Here is a 20600-nt window from a genome sequence, read left to right as displayed (position 1 = left end):
CGAGTCCTTAACAAACAAGCTCTGAAATGATCTAATTTCTCCGTTTCTTTTATCATAACTTAATAATGGGAATATCACCATTTATCAACCACACAAGGTAAGCTAAAATCAAGAACCAAACATATATTTAATCCTCTTAAGAGATGCAAAAGTTAATATTGAACATATGAGAAATCTCTAGTTTTTTGTCTTCTTCCCTCTAAGAATCCTTAGATCTATGTGATGGCAGAGAATTTCAAGGGCATTTGGGACCTCCTTGCTGAGTCTTCCAGTTATTGTAGCAAGGGCAAACTTGCTTGTTCCCATAGGTGCCTGGAGGCACACACAGGCATTTTGCACAACACTTTTGGCAGAAGAACATGCATGGCTTCTTGTGCGATGTCGCCGAGCATCGGTAACTGCACCTCGGCTTGCAATCTGTTTCCATAAGTGTACTTAAGACGATGACTTCGTAGCGACTTTTAGAACGGTAAACAGTAGTTTTAGTCCATCAAGAGCACTTGTTTAGTTTTGCCAAGTTGAAAAATTGCAACTCCCATTTCTTCTCATAAAACAAAATGTGACTAAACATGATTTGAACATGACAAACATATGTGCATTTCTGTAACATTACTATATATATGTTGCTGAGAAACATATATCAAATTCAACATAAAGAATATACAAATTATACATGAATCAGTTAATTACCTGAAGGGCCAAAGTTTGAAGCAGCCTGTTGATGAAATAAAGACAACACATTATATAATTATAGAACAAGAAAGATGCAAATTATAATTAGGGAAGGTTTAAAGTACTAATAATAGAATACATGCCTCAGCCAAATGCAGAGAGAGGGTGAGAAAAAAGAGAATGAAGAAGGAGATATAGGGACGAGGTGGTGCCATTTTGAAGTTATAATTTGAATTTTGGTTGCAGGTTTTAGTGTTATTTGTGAGTGATTATTTATAGAGAGAGAATTGGGATTTTATAGTGTAGCGTTGTCAAAGGCGGAGATTTTGATTTAGGAATTGAAAAGTGAAAGCGGTGAACGCGGCGGGTTTGTTGTTTGTTTTGTTTTGTTTTAAGAGTTTGTTTTGTCAAACTATGTAACATGCTTCTACTGTTGGATTTTGAAAAGGGGAAAGTCACTCCTGCCCCAAATAGTTTATTCTAGGATGCAGTTGAAATTACCGTACTAAGTTCACTTAAACTCAGGTAAGAAAAATCGATGTGGGTCAAACCGCCGAGGTTAAGTTGATTGGGCCACCACTCGACCAAAACAAGACTACCCCACCCAATTTGGTCCACTCTAGGAAACTCCTTTTATAAGTAAGAGGATATGTTTGGGAAGCGTGTTACATTCTACGCGATCCCCTACTATTTGCTACTCTCAACTGAACCTTGGAGTTGTTGAGCCTTACATTGGTGTGTAGATCTGTTGTGTATGCATGTGTTCAATAGCGCATTCAACGTCGAAACTCGAATCTAAATCCTGCATCGACAGATATCATTAGTATGTTTACCTTACTCTCTTTTATAGTCTAGAATTTGCAAGCTTATGGCCATACCATGTGACAAAATCAGTGGTTAAACTCGACTATCACTCCGTTATGAGCACGAATATGACCGCACATGCACATTGGCCACTTTAAGGTGCACAAAAAAGCAATTCTAACCTACAATTCAAGAAAGAGGCACCAATATTAGGCCTCAGGTGGGACATCTTAATTTGTTTTTTCAACCCTCACATGCACACCCACATTCCACAGTTCACTATTTCAAAGTATATTTGTGTTCCTATTATTGTCTGATATGATTCAAAGACAAACACTGTTGTTGAATAGTTTTATAAGTACTGCATTAGAAAAAGGAAAAAAAAAAAAAAAAAAAAAGAAGCCAATCTCTTTCAAGTGTTACAATGACTAAAGACGATCAAGCAATGGATTTGGTGAAGGGTCCCTTTCAGCTATAATTGCCCAATGGAAGGCATCTTACTGCTGTTTCCACACAAACTAAAACAAATAAAATTATTTAATTTCATATTAGCTGTTATGCATTTTAATTGGGTTTGTTTTCCAAATAACATTATGTAATTTCCTTTGGCAAGCTTATTTCATCTCTGTATATGTTTTCAAAATCTACAACTTTAAGAGGAAAAGCTATAACTGATATGTTGTTTCCAAAATCCACATCTTTCATCAAGATTTCTGTGGAGAAAAGGAAAGAAACTTGTACCTGAACCGCGTCGTAGCTATCCATCTCGGTTAACCGCTATCATTTTTTAACCATTTCGATCACCCGACGCATCCCGACCGCGTCAAGACCTGATATATGTTGTGAGTAATCAAGCTGAGGGTACAAACATATCTGACAGTTTTTTAAGATCCCAGGAGTGGAGGTTTTGGTGAAGGTCATAGCACTCATAGCTGAGATCATCAGAGGAGGAATGATTTCATATAGATATAATTTTATATGTGATATAAAACATTTGAATTAAGCAGTATTGATTACTAAACTAAACTATAATAAATGTCAAAGTGAGCAAAACTCAACGATAATTGACATATATCTACAACCAAGAGGTCGTGAGTTTGATTCCTACCTCTACATGTTGTGCTTAAAAAAAAACCTAAACTATAATAAACTATTTTTGTATGATATTAGTTTGTTTGCTATAAAATTGTTCTGAAACATCACCCTTGAGCATGAACACTTTTTTCACTTATAGCAACCAAGATGAATGTCCATATTAAAGTAAACTTCCCTTCACCGATGGAGTGTTTAAGGCTATAACATTCTCGTTTTTTGTTTTGATTGAGAAACTTAAGCATTTAGCAACTACTTATGTTTTTGTTTCTCATTTTTTTATAAACCTTCCCAAAATTGTATATAATTAAAAACAAATTGTTTCTTGTTTCAAATTCCAACAAAATCAAGTTTCCTCTTTTTTTTTCAATGAAAAAAAGAAGAACAAAGAAGAGTTACTATCCAATTATGTTTTTATTTATTAAAAAAAGAGGTAACGAAAAATAAGAAACGAAAACGGACCGTAAATATCTATTGTGTTTTTAGTTTCATTGTCTTGCTTTTCAAAGAACGAGCTAGAGCAATTTATTTTTTACAAGGTAAAACAACTTTGAACCTCTCGATTGCCTGAACGTACATTAATAAAGATTTAAGAGTGAGTTTGAAATGACTTTTGAAAGGATAACCACTGTGATTCCATTAAAATAATCTTGAAAATTTTCAAAGTTAGACGATAAAAATGATCTTGAAAGTTTTAAGAAACGCAACAAAAACAATCCAAAGCTTTTAGATGGAGCAATTCATTAGTGTTATTTTCCATAGTACTTGGAGAAAGAAGCTCAAACATCATTAACTTGTTAAAACTCCAAACCAAAAATTTGAGAATTGCATCATTTATTTCCCTTTTAATATAAGGGATTGCGAATATTTAATTTCATAAAAACTTTTATCCATCAACATGTTGGAGATAAGTCTATTCACAACTATAAACCTTGGGAGTGATCTTTAACAATTGTATGTAGTTAGTCATCGTCGACTATACTAACTGCACACAAACATTTAAAAAAAATATATATTTTTGTAACCAACCACTGCTCATTTAGTTTCTGACACCAGTTTGAGCTCAAAACCTTTAAATAAAGTACAGTTTTGAACTTCCATGACTCTTTAACTAGACAATACAAGGTATAAAATTGATCATCCTGCTGTTTTCGAGTGTTTGATAAGCCAATCGATCACAACATCGATGTTTACCGAATCTTTGCAAGAGATCATGTAGCAGCATACCTCCCTGTCACGAATTGATTCAAGTTCTCTGCGGGAAAGAATCGAAAAGATTATCGTCAAAAAATAATTTTCAATATTAACAGAGAATATCGTTCCAAGTCATCGACAAAATATTTGGGACTCACAACAAATCAACCAGTGACTGCTTGGAAAGTGCTTCTGACTTGTCAATTTTGTTGCCCAGAACAAGCAGAGGAATTCCACTTAATGAAGGTTTTGTCAAGAGCTCATGGAGTTCACTTCTTGATATGGGAACACTATCCCTATCAGCAGAATCAACAACATACCTGACCTTGCACCAACCATATATCAGGACAAACGATAAACTAATAACCAAGAGACGGAAAAAACGTTAATTTCTGGATTTAGTCTTGAACTTTGATGGTAGTATCTTTTTCGTCTCTAAACTGTAAAAGGTTTTAACAACATCATCTTCAAGGTTTTGATTCTATACCGTTCTTGTAGTTAATGCCGTTAACTAAATAATGATGTAAGATGCCTATTGGATAAATGTAGCTTATTTGTCATGACACGAGAGAGAAATTTATTAAAGAAGTAAATAGCTGAACAACATAAAGTAGTATGCCCAACATATCAAAGATATCACCTTTCATAGACCTTGTCAATTTATTTAGTCCAATTCTCTACTTCCTTCTGTCAGTACATCACACCAAATCGGCCAACATTTTTCCAATAGATATTTCACATCATTTAATTAATTGTGTTACTGACAAGGGCAACATGAAATCACACTTCAAAATTTAGGGACGTAACTAAAATCTTTTTCTAATTCTAGAAGCTAAAATAGACATCATCATCAAAATTCAAAGTACCCACCAGCAATTTCACATGAATGCAAATTTATACCTCTAAATCGAATAAGTTCTAGGCTTAGGATGAGACATGAATATCTCAGCTATAGAAAAACGTGTAGACATCGAAACTGATGTCACGTTGACAGATAAAGAATAGAAGCCATATTCTAATTCCTTATATGGTACAACATAAACAACTAAAAAAACAGGGAATAGATACTGATTTAGATACGAGCAATTTAGCATACTAGAGATTTCTTTGAAAGAGGAGAGTCTAGGCCTCTCAAAGAGCTCGGAGAATCTATATTTTAATATTACGATAAAATTGCTGTTAGGATAGATTGGCGAAAGTATTAGGATATCAAGGGTATATTAGTAATTGGGTTGAGGGTTTGGTTATAAATACAGTGAGGGGGTAAGGATAATGGTAGCCAATTAATTAGTATGGTTTAGTCTTGAGTAAGAATACTCAAGAGAGGGGAGATTCCAAGTACCTTGAATTACTCGGAAAATATTGTAGTTACTCTATCTTTTATATTTCAATATATTTCTAGTTCGGGTTCTATCATACTAATGTGAAAAATGTTAATTGGAAAAAGAATAACTTGAATACTCTAAATCAGAGAAGAGACGAGACGATTATTTTAATGCAAAATAAGTATGGATCATGTTAATTGGATAAGAGGATGTTATATCTGAATGCAATAATTTGTTTGCTTGGTATCGATCTAAATTTTATTAAGCTCTGGTGTTTAAATAAACAATCAGCCATATTATAAGCTCAAGTAACAAATATATCTAAGAAAAGAATGGAAGAAAGGTTTAGAGACTCAGGATATTTACACAATTGCAGACACGCCACGGCAATATCGTTCCCACATCATGCGAAATCTCCTTTGTCCTCCGAGGTCCCAAAGCTTAATTGTAACATTGCCCTTTGTAACTTTTCGCATATTAAACCCCACCTGATGTCAGAGTGCGAGGTGAAATCGTAAGATACATTCAATTACCAGAGCATAAATAATGAACTTGAAAGGAAAACATACTGACAGTTGGAATCATATCTTCACTGTAGCCCCCTGTCTGTAAAATTTGAAAAGTATCAGCAGATGAGAAGGCAGTTCACTTAGACAAAAACCGGATATGAAAGTTTGCATTTTCTTACAGCAATAGCATTCACAAGAGATGTCTTCCCAGCATTCTGGAGGCCTACAAGTGAGAGCTCCATTTCTTGTTTGAAGAACAGGCTGACAAGAATAAACATAATTTAGAGGCGCATAAGGGTATGAAACTGTAGAAGTCAGTCCAAGCATGTAGCAACAACAGGTGTTATGATTTAGGTAGCAAACAAAAGATCAAAGAGTAGAAGACAACACTTCTGTTTCTTCATGGAGAAGTCTAAATGGAACGGTCGTGGTAGTGGAAGGTCTATTGACACGATGGCTTCACTGAAAATTGGGATTTCATTTCCAAACTATAAGGCAATAAAAGTGCCTAGAGTACTATGAGATCCATAAATCTATATAACTTGCCCAATTTGGGATCCAAGGCAGAAAACCAAAATAGTTTGTAACAATTGTGTTCCATTGTTATTGCTCTGCAACGCGAGACATAGCTAAAGAGTAGCCCTCTTTCACAACCTTCGTAAGAACGACAAAATCGACTGTCTTTGACACTATAAGTGTAGGGGCCATCTAAGAATGATTCGAACCGTATAAAAGGGAACTCTCAGCACCAGTGCCAGCCTAGAGGAAGGAGATAGCCAGTATTTTTTGCATCTAAATCCAACCCAATCTCACCAAAAGAAAAGGCTAACTTATTCAACTACATCAAAAACCCAAAAATACAAGCAATCTCAAGTTTCAGAGTACACTATGTGATAAATTTGAGATTTGCAAGTGACCCAATTGTTCAATTTCAACTAATAAGTATATAAATCTTGAACGGCTGTAGTACGTCTCAGGTAAAAGGGCTGAATTTTCAAACTTCGAATTAATATAATTCTCAATTGAAGACCAAACGAATACACATAAAACCGCATTTCTAATTACCCTTCGCTATAAACTAATCTCAAATAAGAGGCCCAAGTTCGAATTTTAAATTACAATCCAACTTCAGTAATCAGCCGACAATTTCTTCGTTTAGCAAACTAATACCAATCAACCCAAAATCACTAGGCCAATATATACATCAATTTTTCTCGGCAACCAAACAAAGAGAACCGATACTAACACAATAAATCCCACAATTCAAGAAGAGGGAAAGTTGGGGGAGAAAATTTTTACCTCCTGAGCCAATTGAGAATGGAATCGAAGAAACCCATATCCGGAAAATCCGGGGCAGGATGAAGCTGTGAAGAACTCTGGATTACTGTGAAGCAAAAGAAGCTGAAGAAATGGAAATTGTGGAAATTTAGGTGGAAGACGGAGGAATGTTTACAGAGGATTGTTGCTGGACTAAAAATATGAGTAATGGAGAAGAAAAGGAAGATACTTGGGCGACTCAGCCTCCGAGGCAATCCTCAATTACGGGCCAAAATGTTCTGTCCTTGTACCGTCCGTTTGTCCAGGCTCATGTTCGACAACAATGTACATTACAAATAATTATAATAATAAAAATAATAATAATAAAAAACCTTTAACAAGATGAACCGTGACATGTCCTATTTCTCTCAAGGTCACATTAAAATTTGTGAATTACTTCTTTTATTTATTTTTATTTTAACCATTGCGACCACTTCCTTTATTGATATTTTATCTATTGACTGTGCTCAACTTAACGGTTAAATTTCATTTTTAGTACTTTATATCTAGTTATGTTTAACGTTTAGGTTCTAATTTTTAAGTATATGATTGAGTATTGATTTTTTAGAATATAACATTACCAATTACAGGAGTAGAGATTCAAATGTTAGACCTATAGAGGAAGTGAGTAATGATTTTCACTATTGAATTAGACTCGAATTAGTTAGGATTTAATCTTAATTATCAATGAATAATAATCATGAAAAGTTGTCATGGTATTACGTACAGGTTGTTTTATCGATCAACATGATACTATTTTATTTTATTTTTAATTTCAACAAGGGTGGGAGGAAGATTCAAACTTCTAATCCGCCGCTAACCAATAAGTATATTATTTTAATGTATAGAATCTATAATTTCATTCATTTTAGTTGGAGAGCGTTCATGCTAAGATAATACTGAAATCTATGATAATTATTTTGTAGATATAACCTATAATAAAACGAGCATGCAATTCTTGGTTTATTATTATTTTTTTTTAGTTTTTAATTAGATCAATCTTAGGTTTAATAATAAATAATCAATTAATTTAATATTATGAAGCTCATAAACTCTAGGTTTACAAGGTTCTCTAGTCATATAGATTCTTTGTTGGAGCACTAATTAATTTCAAGAGTTCAGATTAATTTAAATTAGATAATAAAAAAAATATTTTTAATATATTATTGGATATAATTGAGTGGACCCATGAGAAACCCTTACATTGGGCTGGGCTAGGCAATGGAAATCATAAAAATCGCGTTGCACTCCAGTTTCTGTCATTTTTTTTAAATAATTATTTATACTGTCATAATAAAAGTGGACAAAAGTATCTTAATTTTAATTTATAAGATAAATTTCATTTAATTCATAAATTAAAAAAATAATTATAAATCAGTGGTATGTTTCATTCTTAGTAGCATGATATGTAGGCATAATATTCATTTATTATTTCGCATCCTCGTATTCTTTTTTATATCTTTTTATATTAAAACCCATTTAATTATGTTATTTTTAAAAAATTATAACCAATTTAAATTCATAGGATGTGTTTATACATATATTTTAAAAACTCTGCTTTTTTTGTTTTTTCCTATTGAAAGTTTCTTTAGAAATAACTATGGAAGCTATTCTTTTTCTTGTTTGGAAAATACTAGGGGAGGTGTATTACATTTATAAGATATTCATTAAAACTTAATTTAATTTTTCTAGCAAAAGTTTCTAAATAAATCTGAATATTCAAAGAAATTGGCATATGCTTATTCTTTATTAATGGGAGGTATATTATATTTATAACCATCCATTTTTAAGTTTACAAAAATAAGAAAATTTAAAATAAAAAATCATACATAATATCTCCAAATTAATGGGACTTGCAAATCTGATATAATTAGACAAAAAAATGACAAAAATAACATTTTTTTTAAATGACAAAAAGAACATCTAAAATGGTAACTAAATATAGTAAATAATAGGATACATGTAAATTAATGATCACTGCAATTATAGCTTAATCTATGTTATTAATCATTGTTATAATTGTAGTTAATCAATCATTAACTATGCAAAGTCTAAGGATTACTACTTAAATTAAAAGATGCTAATTATCAAAGTCAATTAATGTTTATAATTTTTTTTTCAAAATGTTATATATGTCATTGTAACCTCCTTCTTAAAAAAATAATAATAAAAATAAAAAATAAAAAATATCTATTGTTCTAAAAACTTAAAAAATATAAAAGTTTTGACATATTTAAATTTACATTCCTTTTATTATTTCATTAAGATCTATATTATTGAAATAAGTTGAGAGAAGTGAAAAGATATGGTTAGACTTTAGAGTTGGTAAGAAATAGACATTAGCCACCGATTTAATTTGTTTACTTTATCCAAATCAAACCAATTTATGAAATATATTAGAACTGGAAAAAGTTATGAAAAAACAATTTGTTTTAATCCTATATAATACTCTTTTCATTTTTTATATGAAAAAATTTGGAAAATGACAATAGCTAAGAGAGGATGAACACACCAAGGGAGAGAGAGAGCCTAGAATAAATAGACCGTTAATTTTTTTAATAATAGTAAATAGAAAAATACCTACTTGAAGATCACTTGAAATTTTTTCTAAAAGAAATTTTAATATTATCATTGCACACATGGTCCCATGAATTAAAAGAATGGTACGGATATACCAAATAACAAAATCACGTATACTTATTAACAAAAAATACTATAATATCTTTTATATTTTTTATTTTTTTTGTCGACATGAACATAACTCAATTATTAAAGACATTACTTATCCTTATACGAATCCTCCACCATAAAATATTTTAAGATAAATCATTTATGACAAAGTACCTATGAGGGTGGTCAACATTTTTTTTGGGTGGTTCATTTTGAGTGTTCTTAGCAAGAGGAATGTGAAAGGAGGAAATTAAGTAAATAAGGAGTAGAGCACAAATCGCTTGAAATTGAAGCAAAAAAAAAAAAAAAAAAACAGAGAGAGAGAGAGAGAAATAAATGGGGGGGGGGGGGGGGGGGGGGGGGGGGGGGGGGACGAAAAACTCTGAAAACGACATCAAACAAGTTGGTAAACGCGTAAATGTTAAAGTGTTCATATAACCATTTTTCTTTTCACTTAAAAAGAAAATTCCAAAATCAAACTCAAAAAGAAGAATTAAAATTTTCCAACCAAATAACTTAAGTTAAGAAAAAAAAGAAAAAAGAAATTGGCATTTCCATTTCCATTGCCATTGCCACCTGGCTAGCTACCTCAGCAAGGGCAGGCCGAGTCTCCCTCTCAGTGCTCCATATATATAAATATAGCTCCCATAGATTCTAAATATTCTACTCTCATCTTCTTCTTGTTCTAATTCTGAGAAAATTTGCATAGAGAAATTAATTGGGAATTTTGGGGACACCATGGGAAGGCGACCTTGTTGTGACAAAGTTGGGCTGAAGAAGGGGCCATGGACTGCTGAAGAAGACAAGAAGCTCATCAACTTCATCCTCACCAATGGCCAATGTTGTTGGAGGGCTGTTCCTAAACTTGCAGGTCTCCCCTCTCTCTTCCTCGTCTCGAAAGACGAATTCGAAAATTATAATTCTTAATTACTCTAGAGAATGTTCTGTTATTTGATCAGTTGAACTATGTTTGTTTATGTTTGTTTGTAGGATTGTTGAGATGTGGGAAGAGTTGTAGGTTGAGATGGACCAATTATCTAAGGCCAGATCTGAAGAGGGGTCTTTTGTCTGAATATGAAGAGAAAATGGTCATTGATCTTCATTCTCAACTAGGCAACAGGTCCCTTAAATTCTCTCTCTATTATAATTCATCAACCATTTTTTTTTAATTTAGTTAAATGTATTTATAATGTTACTCAGGAATCCCAGCACCCGGTTTTATCTTCCTCTTCAGTTTTTTTTTTTGTTTTTTTCTCTTTTTTTGGGGTTTTTTTTTCTTTATTTGGACACTTGCAGACTTCCTCTCCATGTGGTTTAATCATGGAAGCATGTAAGTCTTTATTCTAAAAAAGAAGGGGCAATTTTGACCTTTTCTTTCCCTTTCTTAAACAAAAAAAATATATGAGTGACATAAAATTCATGTCCCTCACCACTGAAAAAAAGTCACCCACAGCCACAACCATATATTTGTGGTCTCTATTAAAAAGAAAAAATTCTTACGTTAGAAGTGCAAATCCTTACTTCGATATTTGTATGTTATATTAAAAAGAAAAAGAAAAGCACGAGCCAAATACTATACTTTTTTCTTTTATAGATTATTAATTTTATTAACTTAATAGATGAGGTATCAATAGGAAATGTAAAATTAATAATTTTTTTTTTTGAAACAGGTGGTCAAAAATTGCTTCTCATCTTCCGGGAAGAACCGACAATGAAATAAAGAATCACTGGAACACCCACATAAAGAAGAAGCTTAAAAAAATGGGAATTGATCCTCAAACTCACAAGCCCATTTCTCCACCAAATTCCGATGGCACCCATTTGCCCCAAAAGGAGCAGAAGCACCAAAAGCCACCAAAGAAGCAGCTGCCGCCGCCGGAAGAAGCGAAGAAAGATGACGACAAAGAGGCGGTGGTGGTGGCGGTGGCGGCCGACGACGGAACCAGCATGATGGAGGAGTTGATGGTTGATGGGTTCTGCACAGAAGAAGTTCCTGTAATTGATCATGAAATTCTAGTCCCTTGTGCTTCATCTTCATCGCCCACTTCAACTTCTTCAACTTCTTATTCATGTTCTTCTTCTTCTTCATCTTCAAACTCAGAATTGGCAGCAGCCAACAGCTTGCTTCAGGACTTGGTAAATGAGTTTCCTGAGTTTGAGTGGCCAAATATTTGTGAAAATAATTGCATGGAGGAGGAGCCTTGGGAAGAAGATGAATTTGGGATTTGGGATTTTGTGTTTAATAATAATAATAATCCTTGTGTTACCTTGGAATTGGATAATAACCCTCAACCTTGGCCTTATGGGTTATTATAATTTAATTTTATATATATCATGTAATATCTTCTATATGACTTTGCTTGTTTTTCGTTTATAGATGGAATAAAAACCACACCATTTTAGGGAAAATCCCATCTTTTTGTTTGTTTTCACCAGGACGGGTTAAGATATTTATATCTTCTCGATTAATTAGTTCAAATCTCCGTGGCCTACATTTTAATAAATTTCAACCTTTAAAAGAAAGTTCTATTCTGTTTTTGATTCCATAAATTTTAATATAAACTCTAGGTATCGTCTTTTTGCTATTTGGAACCTATAAATAAGACAAAATGACATGACAATTTAATTTTTTTTCTCTCTTATTTGACATCTTCGTGATGTTACATACTTGATAATTAAGTTTACAAGCTAGTTTAGATTTATTTTGCTCTAGTTATTAAAGATGTTATAATTCAATATTTTCCTCAATTTCTTTGAGAGTAGATGTTTAGTATTGTCATTTTTATATCATAGGCTGTTAACTACTAAATATATCGATTCTTTTTTTTTTATTGGTTGATAAATAAGATTTAAACAATAAAGCTCAAATTTAAACGACTTTATCAGACCTTTTTATGATAGAACGGTCTGAACTCCAACGACGAGATCCTGTCACCCCTACTGCTTATTTGAATTGAAAAGAAAAAACGACGAAGTAAGCAATAGAGACAAGTGCAACTACCGTACTCTGACTTAGTATACATTAGTATATACACTTACACTCAACTTATTTTTAATTTATACTTTCGATAGGATTTATATATTATTAAGAGAAAAATAAATGCAACCTCCACATTTTGACTTAGTTTTTTCATATCATAAAATATATGTCTCGAGAAATTTTATAAAATTAATATGAAAAAGAGCTCCAAACCCTTTAAAGAAAAAAATGAACGTTATTATCCGACAAAAATTAAATAAAAATAAAATGCAATAGGTTTAATTAATTAAAAAATAGGTTTAATTAATTATATAATTCCCCTACCAATTCGAAATATTACAAATATTGCAAGTTCCACGTGAGTAGGAAGTTGGGACTTGGCTGAATTATAGCAGATAGTGACACCAACGCTTTTTTTTCACTTAAATTAACACATATTTTATTTCCAAAGGAAAAAAAAAGACAACCAAACGCGGAATTGATTTTTTATTTAATAATAAAATAATACTACTTGTAGATATCAACTTTTTTATAATTGATTTGACTAAGTTAAGTACTTGACTTGTGAATAAAAGATATGAAAATCAATGATAGGAATATGGTTAAAAAAAAAAAGGAAAGAAAGAAAGTTATATAAAGTCTTTTTTTTTAACAGATAAAGTCATTAATTATATATATATATATATTTTATTTTATTTTTTTCACCACCGAACATGACAAATATCAAGTATAAGAAATTTTTTGTAGAATATTTAAATAAAATTAAATCATACAAAATATTATCTAACTTAATTATGCAGTTAATTAAATTCTTGGTCCTTCACGAATTAAAAGATTTAATTTAATTTCTTTTTTAGCTAATTTCTGGAAATTAAATTTCAAAAGGTATAATTGAACTAAAATCTTTCTTAAAAGATGTTATCGAAACTTTTAATATGTTAAAAAAAAAGAAAAATTAAAACAAAAAGATAGGGAAGAGACGTGGCTTTATTGAGAGTTATTTTTTAACATAATTTATGAATTAAATATTGGGATTAAGATTCCTTCTCAGCATATAACATTACAAATACCATTGCACAAATTTGAACGATGCTTAAGTTGACATATTGAGATTAAGATTAATTTTGGAAAAAATATTTATTTAGATAAAATATTTAGATGTTTAATATTGAATTATAATTAAAATATAAAATTAGATTCTGAAGAAGTACACCATAATCTCTTTTTATCTCTAAGTCTTATTTTCCAAGTTGGCAAAGGCTGGAAGAACTTGTGCTACCTTTGAATGAACAAGTCTTTATCGAGAAAACTTGAGAAATGTACTTAATTCACATTTATGGAATATTTTATATTTTTTCATCATTTATACAGAAAAGTAAATATATATTAAAAAATGGGAAATGTATTAAGATACAATAATAAAATATACCGTAAATGTAATATAATTTAATATGATTCTAATCATGATCTCCTAATCAACTGTAATTCTTAATTAAAACAACAAAACAAAACTCTGAGTTGTATATATAGATGGTTGGTTACCATGTTGCCTGTTTAACACCATTAAAATATAGACCTAAAATTTTAAAATGTTAAAAATATTTATCAACGACAATATACTATATGTGTGGCGTCACGGAAAAATGTTCTAGCTTCCATGAAAGTTTAAACCTGTCTTCAAACATAATTTGATCGGTACTTCGTGTTTTAGTCTCTAAATTAAATTTGAATGATTGTGTTTGTTTTGTCCCAAAATTTTTAAAAACTTCAATTACAACTCTAAATTGTAAATGAAATTCAAGTGATAACTCACCATTAACATTGTTACTTAAATGTTGGCGTACCTCAATGATTAGATTAATCGGTGATGATTTGGTACAATAATGTGACATATTGAGATCAATAAGTCAACTAAATAAGATAAAGATGAGATACATTAGAAAATTTAGTTTAAGTACTCTTATTGGATGCTTATGTTTGTTCATACTAGCTAGTTGATTTTAAAGCAAGAGCTAACTCCAATCGAATAATTACATGTCATTATATGCTAAGTAAAATCGATCAAGGAATGTTAAACTAGATCAAGCTCTAAACATCTATTTTCCTTAGTTCCCATAAAAGGTCAACTACATATGATTTTTTTGAGCTATAATAGATCAACAACGACCTATTATATATATATATATATATATTAGATATCATTGCACGAATAGCCAAGGGACCAAAGGGAAAGGTCGACTTAATTCAAGTTTAACAAGCCAGCTATTTATTTTTGCAATTTAGGAGCATCGCTATATCCTTTAACCTTTGATTAATTAGTCTATGATTACATGACATTGATAATTGAGAGGAATTCAATTACTAAATAATATTTGAATCTTTGTTGCTCTTATCTCTTTTATGATAAGACTAATTAAGTTCTCAATTGTCAATGACGAGACTTTTTCATGGTAACATGTTTAAAGTCGATTCGAAAGAAGGGTTGGATGATAAATAAGTTAGAAACATGCTAACCATTTTGACGTATTTTTAGCAAAAGGCATTATCCTTAGATGACATGCAAAAAGAAAAGGCAAAGCATATGTAAGCGGTGAATTATGTGAAAAGAGAAGGAATGGAGTAATGAAGTAGTAGTTGTATTGAGAAAAAAGAAATTCCAAACTTAGCCAGTGGGATTCTAGGAGATAATGAAGCCAAATTTTTATTTTTGAAAAATAAAAATAAGCCAAAGATTTTCCTCCACACACTCCTAGTCAATGTGAAAGCCAGCTAATTACCTAAAATATTATAATTTCCAAGCCTATATTCTTTTTGTCTGTATTGTGGTTGACTTGGAATATCTTCTTGACCATTGAAAAATTGAACCCAAATAACAAACAAAATCAAAATAAGATAAATTCACACTTCTTTCATCATGAATATAATTACAATATTTATTACTATTATATTTTTTTTTTCTTAGGTAAAGATGACTCCATTTATTCTTCCTGCCCCGTCACAGTGTTTCACATATACTGGTTTAAGGTTTCAGAAGATAGCTATGATGACAAATGCCTGAAAATAAAATGTTAAAATACCTGGAAATAAAAATTAACTCTATTTGATTACATATGGAAATGAGAATAAATAAGGTCTGTCTGTACGAGAATGTTAACAAATTTACATATATATATATATGTATAGGTATATATTATATATATATATATATTGGAAAAAAATCACACTTCATTGAAACGAATAGGTAATGAAAAGAGTAGGTGAGAAACATACAACTTGGCTTAGAAAAAGCACTTCAATTTATTTAAGGTAATGATGGTTACATCATAATTACAAAAGTGGGAAGCTTTTGATGACCGCTTTAATGCAGAGATCTCAACATTTTCCCAAATGCCAGCGTATGATTTCGAAGAGTAAGAGAAAACTTTTCCATTTCGTTTCAACCATATATGTCACAAGAGAGAAACAAAAGTGTTGCACCGCACGAGACGTTCCACCCAAAGTCCAATCCCAAATAATATTTATGTTTACTTCGTACAATTACTTGCATCAATTTAATTGCATCAATTTATTACATTTTCATATAAAAAGATTAAATATATACTTATTGTCATTTCCATTGACATTTTCGTGTATCTATAGAGTTGACATCAACATGATAGATAAATTGATATTTCAATAGTATTACAAAAAAACCGATAAATATGAAAAAAAAAGTATCACTAATATAGACGTATAATATTAATATAACCATTTTTAACTTATTTAGAAATGGTAAAATGTTTATTTGTTAACTTTAATATTTTTTATAATTTTTCCATAATTAAATATCCATCGACATCGATATTTTATCAATATTTTCGTTGACAGAATTATAAAATATTGATAAAATATGTTAATTTATGTTAATCTAGTTAATATTCGTCAACCTGAATATTATCGATATTATCTAAATTATTATCTAAATTATGCCAAAATTTATAACTGTCTTATGATATTATCTACTTTGAACTAAACCCGTATTTGTATACTTTGATTTTACTATCAATGAAGATGTATTCCTTATATCTTATACGTACTATGAATCTTGCGATGCAAGGCTATACTCACATCCCGAAAAGGAGTTAATATAAAAGGGTTTGAATTTAAATTCCTAGAGATGAATGAGTTTGGCATCCTACAAACCAAAGCCCCTAGTTTCCACTCACACCGCTTCCATTTTGCACAAACTTCTACACCTTTGAATTTTAATTTCCACTCACACCCAAACAAATCTAATACAATGTACGAAATATAAATACCATGTTCATACATGTACACTGACGTATACGATGAAAAATATGTTAATTTATATTAATCTAGTTAATATTCGTCAACCTGACTTTATGTTTGATATTCATTGTCCAACAGATTTAGACATGTAATGTCAAATGGCCAAGAACGTCGTCTTGAACAGAAAACTATTTATATAGTCGTCTTACGAAATAACTAATTATATTTAAAATACTAATTTATAGTTTAATAAAATGAATTAACTACATCAATATGAAATGTAAGTATTTTTGTTTATTGTTATTGATTGGAAGAGTAGACTACGGTACTCGAGATTAGCTTTTGACTTATTTCTCTCCCTCAAATTAGCCACTTGTACCCTCTGCATGTTCATCTCTTCAAATACCATCCTTTTTTTCTTTTTATTTTTTCTTTTTGTAGATTTTATAAATTCCATCAAACTTGTGCAAAACGTATTCTTTGATTGATTTCGGCCTCTTTAACGCTTTAAAAGTTTCAATTCCGTAGTTGAAATTGAATATAAAGAACGAGTGACATCAATTATACGTTATTAAAATTTAATAAAGAAGAGGTGATACTAATAATATTCATTTCATTTTATTCGGTTAAAAAGATTTTGTCTCACATTTTTTCAACCATAGTATTTGAATGGACCTAATGTAGATATTTAACATTTAAAATATGTTCATTTATTCAATAATATTTTGTTCTTCATTATGGGGCTGATTAGGGAGTATTAATTGAAAATATTTGGTAATTTTAAATATTAAAATATTAAAAGACAGAATTGAGAAGAATTATACCGTTCAAACTATTTTTTTTAGTTCAACGAGTACAGGTTCGATGTCCGACCTTTTCATAGAAAATATATGTCTTGACTAGTTGAATTATGCTTAGGTTAACTTATAATTTCAATTATGGTCCTTAAGTTTTAGGTCATTTTTACCTATTTTTCCCCTAATAATTTAAAATTTTTAATTTAATCCCTTTGTATGTATTTATTTCTCTAATCAAGACTTTAGTGTCATAAAAGATTAAAAGAAAGATAATGCATATGAATTTAAAAATGGTCCTTTTATGAGGTTACTATTATCATTATAATAATATTTTTAATCTAGTTCATTTATCAAGGATCCCACATCGAAAAAAAATAGATGGTTTATAATAGATATGGGCTACTCATCTCGTCGTCAATTAGTTATGATATGAAATCCATAAATATATATTAATATCATTTTCTATAAAAACTACTTGTATTTATAAATCATGATAGGATTTTTTTTTTTATAATTTTATAGGCTATTTTATGAAATTAAAATATATTATATAATGTTCTAACTCAATTAATATAATGTATTTTGATGTTTCATAACCATTTAAGTCAATAGTTTTTTATGACAATAAGATCTTGATCGAATCAGTACATATAAAAGAATAAAATAGCGAAATTAAACGAAGTTCTAAAATATAAATAACAAAAATATTAAAGACTGATTTTGTAATTCGTATAGCATGAATAAACATCATTTGTTGGGAAATTGACTATCGTACAGTTTCTAGAGCAAAATTTTTGTTTACCTTGTTTTTTTCTCCGGACTACCACGTACGACTTAAATCAAAAGTCAAAACTACAACTTAGGACGTTTTCAAAAGTCATTATTAATACCTTATGCAGATGGAGAATTATGCTCAAGGTAACACGTATCGTAATGTGAGTGTGTACTCTTATTGAATCTGTTGAGATGATGACATGCAATACATCGATGTGATGCTCAACTATATACACTCTAAAACTTAAGTTAATACTTGATTCTAGCTTGATGTCAAATCAAGTTTAATAAAATATATAGAGATCATGCATCACCTCGTAGAGAATATAATCTTGTGTAGAATATAATCTTGTGTAGAGGGCAATTGGAATGATAAATTTAAATTTCTACCACATATTCAAATCTATAGTTTAAATTGATGAAATTGAAAGTTTTAAAGTTCTACCCAAACAAGGCCGGCATAACTTTAGGTACATAACAACTTTTTGGTTTTTGTAAATATGGTAAAAAATTTTAAATCAAATTTACTATATATATATAGTTTATTCTAATTTCGCCACTATAAAATCAGATATTCTTTTTATTATAATATTTGCCTTCCTATTTTCTAAGATCACGAAAGAAATTGATATTAGTGATATAATTTATTTTAGGTATGTCGTCGCTTATATAACCAATATATCTATAATATGAAATATATATGATATACTTGATATTATGTAATTGATACAGCATATCACTAAAATAACTGATTTATTTAATATGAAGAATATCAATCACAATAATATATAGTAGATCTAGTTATTTCATATTCTGTACATCATAGATAAATCTTCTTGAGTTAGAGATTTTGATTCAAATAATATTGTAGGTTTCTTATTAATAATACGAAGTATACTTCATTTTAAGTATGCATTGACATAGCTGATATACCTATAAAGTACATCACTAATATACTTAACATTAGGTATATAAGATTTTTTATCTTTTGTTCTTTTGAGTTCAACATGTGAGAGGGGACTCGAGTTTTTGACCTTTTAATCGATAATATATACCTTAATTAGTTGAGTCGTGCTTAAATAAGTATATAAGTTATATATAATTAGTTTATATACCGAATATAAATTATACCACTGATAAAAATAATATGAAATATAACATCTATATACTTGATATTAGGTATATCAATTCAATTGTTTTTCTTTTTAGAAATCGCTCATTTTAAAGGTATAATTGCTTTTTTCATTTTTCTCCTTTTCTCATTTTCATTCCAAAAAATCAGCTGTAATATTTGTAACTAATTATTAACTTTTTGTTCTATTGGTAAAACGAGTTGGGTCAGAGGTTTAAATCTCTTATACATTCATGTGATTTTAAAAAGAAAATACATTTAAAAAAAAAAGTAAATATCTTTTTCTCAAGACTACATTATGTATTTAGCTGTATTTTTTCTTTAATGTTATATACGCTAATCATATTCATGGTTTGGTGTGAAATGTCGTTTTCGTTTTATCAAGTTTGTTCTGAAATGTCGGAATGGTCCCTTACCATAAACAAATATATAATATAATATAATTCTTTACAATATAATGCGCCATCGCTTTCACTTTCAGACCACATCCAAAAATAAAATCCCACAAAAAAACAACTAAAAGTCGTTTTCACATTAAATATGACAAGTGGCACTTTCTTAAGCTGACGCGTAATTGACTTTCTTCTTCTTTTTACCACTTCCTACAAAATTCCTCCAATCATATTTTTTTCCTCTTTCTTACGTAATTCTTACGTATGCATTTCATCCTCTTCTTCATTTTCTCTCTCTTCTTTCTTTTTTTTTTCCTCTACCTAAAAAAGCTCCCTTGATTTGTTCTATGGCCTGAATTATTACTATTATTGTTATAGAAGGTATTCAACACTAATATTGAAAATAATTTACTATAGTTTTTTTAATTGCTGACATCAATAACAACTAAATGGTTTTAACTCCTCAAACTAGTTGTTAAGATATATAGGTTCAACTAAAAAATAATAATTTGGAAGTTCGAATCTTTTATCTTGTTGAATTTAAAAAAAAAAATCAATCAATCAATATCAAAACATAAATTAAAACACAATATAATTTTTTTAATGATACGATTTAATAACATGTAAGAAAAATATGGTATTAAAATGGTCATGGGAATGAAATTGAGAGCGA

At 30.1% G+C, this 20600-nt stretch overlaps 3 protein-coding genes across 3 annotated transcripts; 1 reads left to right on the top strand and 2 right to left on the bottom strand.

Moving 5' to 3' along the window:
• Positions 1-27: 27 nt before the first annotated feature.
• Positions 28-971, bottom strand: LOC111011811 (protein RSI-1). Its single transcript, XM_022285707.2, has 3 exons — positions 816-971; positions 691-715; positions 28-417 (listed from the first exon to the last, which is right to left on the bottom strand). Exons 1-3 carry the CDS (start codon positions 885-887, stop codon positions 236-238), a joined length of 279 nt encoding a protein of 92 aa, XP_022141399.1. The 5' UTR covers positions 888-971; the 3' UTR covers positions 28-235.
• A 2541-nt stretch (positions 972-3512) lies between these two features.
• Positions 3513-7171, bottom strand: LOC111011982 (ADP-ribosylation factor-like protein 8c). Its single transcript, XM_022285986.2, has 6 exons — positions 6896-7171; positions 5776-5857; positions 5661-5693; positions 5454-5575; positions 3921-4082; positions 3513-3823 (listed from the first exon to the last, which is right to left on the bottom strand). Exons 1-6 carry the CDS (start codon positions 6931-6933, stop codon positions 3706-3708), a joined length of 555 nt encoding a protein of 184 aa, XP_022141678.1. The 5' UTR covers positions 6934-7171; the 3' UTR covers positions 3513-3705.
• Positions 7172-10232: 3061 nt separating this feature from the next.
• On the top strand, positions 10233-11992 carry MYB43 (myb domain protein 43). Its single transcript, XM_088122624.1, has 3 exons — positions 10233-10454; positions 10574-10703; positions 11254-11992. Exons 1-3 carry the CDS (start codon positions 10322-10324, stop codon positions 11897-11899), a joined length of 909 nt encoding a protein of 302 aa, XP_087978750.1. The 5' UTR covers positions 10233-10321; the 3' UTR covers positions 11900-11992.
• Positions 11993-20600: the final 8608 nt, after the last annotated feature.

Source organism: Momordica charantia (assembly GCF_013281855.1).
Source record: "Momordica charantia cultivar OHB3-1 chromosome 4 unlocalized genomic scaffold, Mcharantia_2.0 BLBB01000004.1, whole genome shotgun sequence".
NCBI classification, from domain to species: Eukaryota; Viridiplantae; Streptophyta; class Magnoliopsida; order Cucurbitales; family Cucurbitaceae; genus Momordica; species Momordica charantia.
The sequence above is the reverse complement of the archived record's forward strand: the minus strand, read 5'-3'. Positions and strand labels throughout refer to the sequence as shown.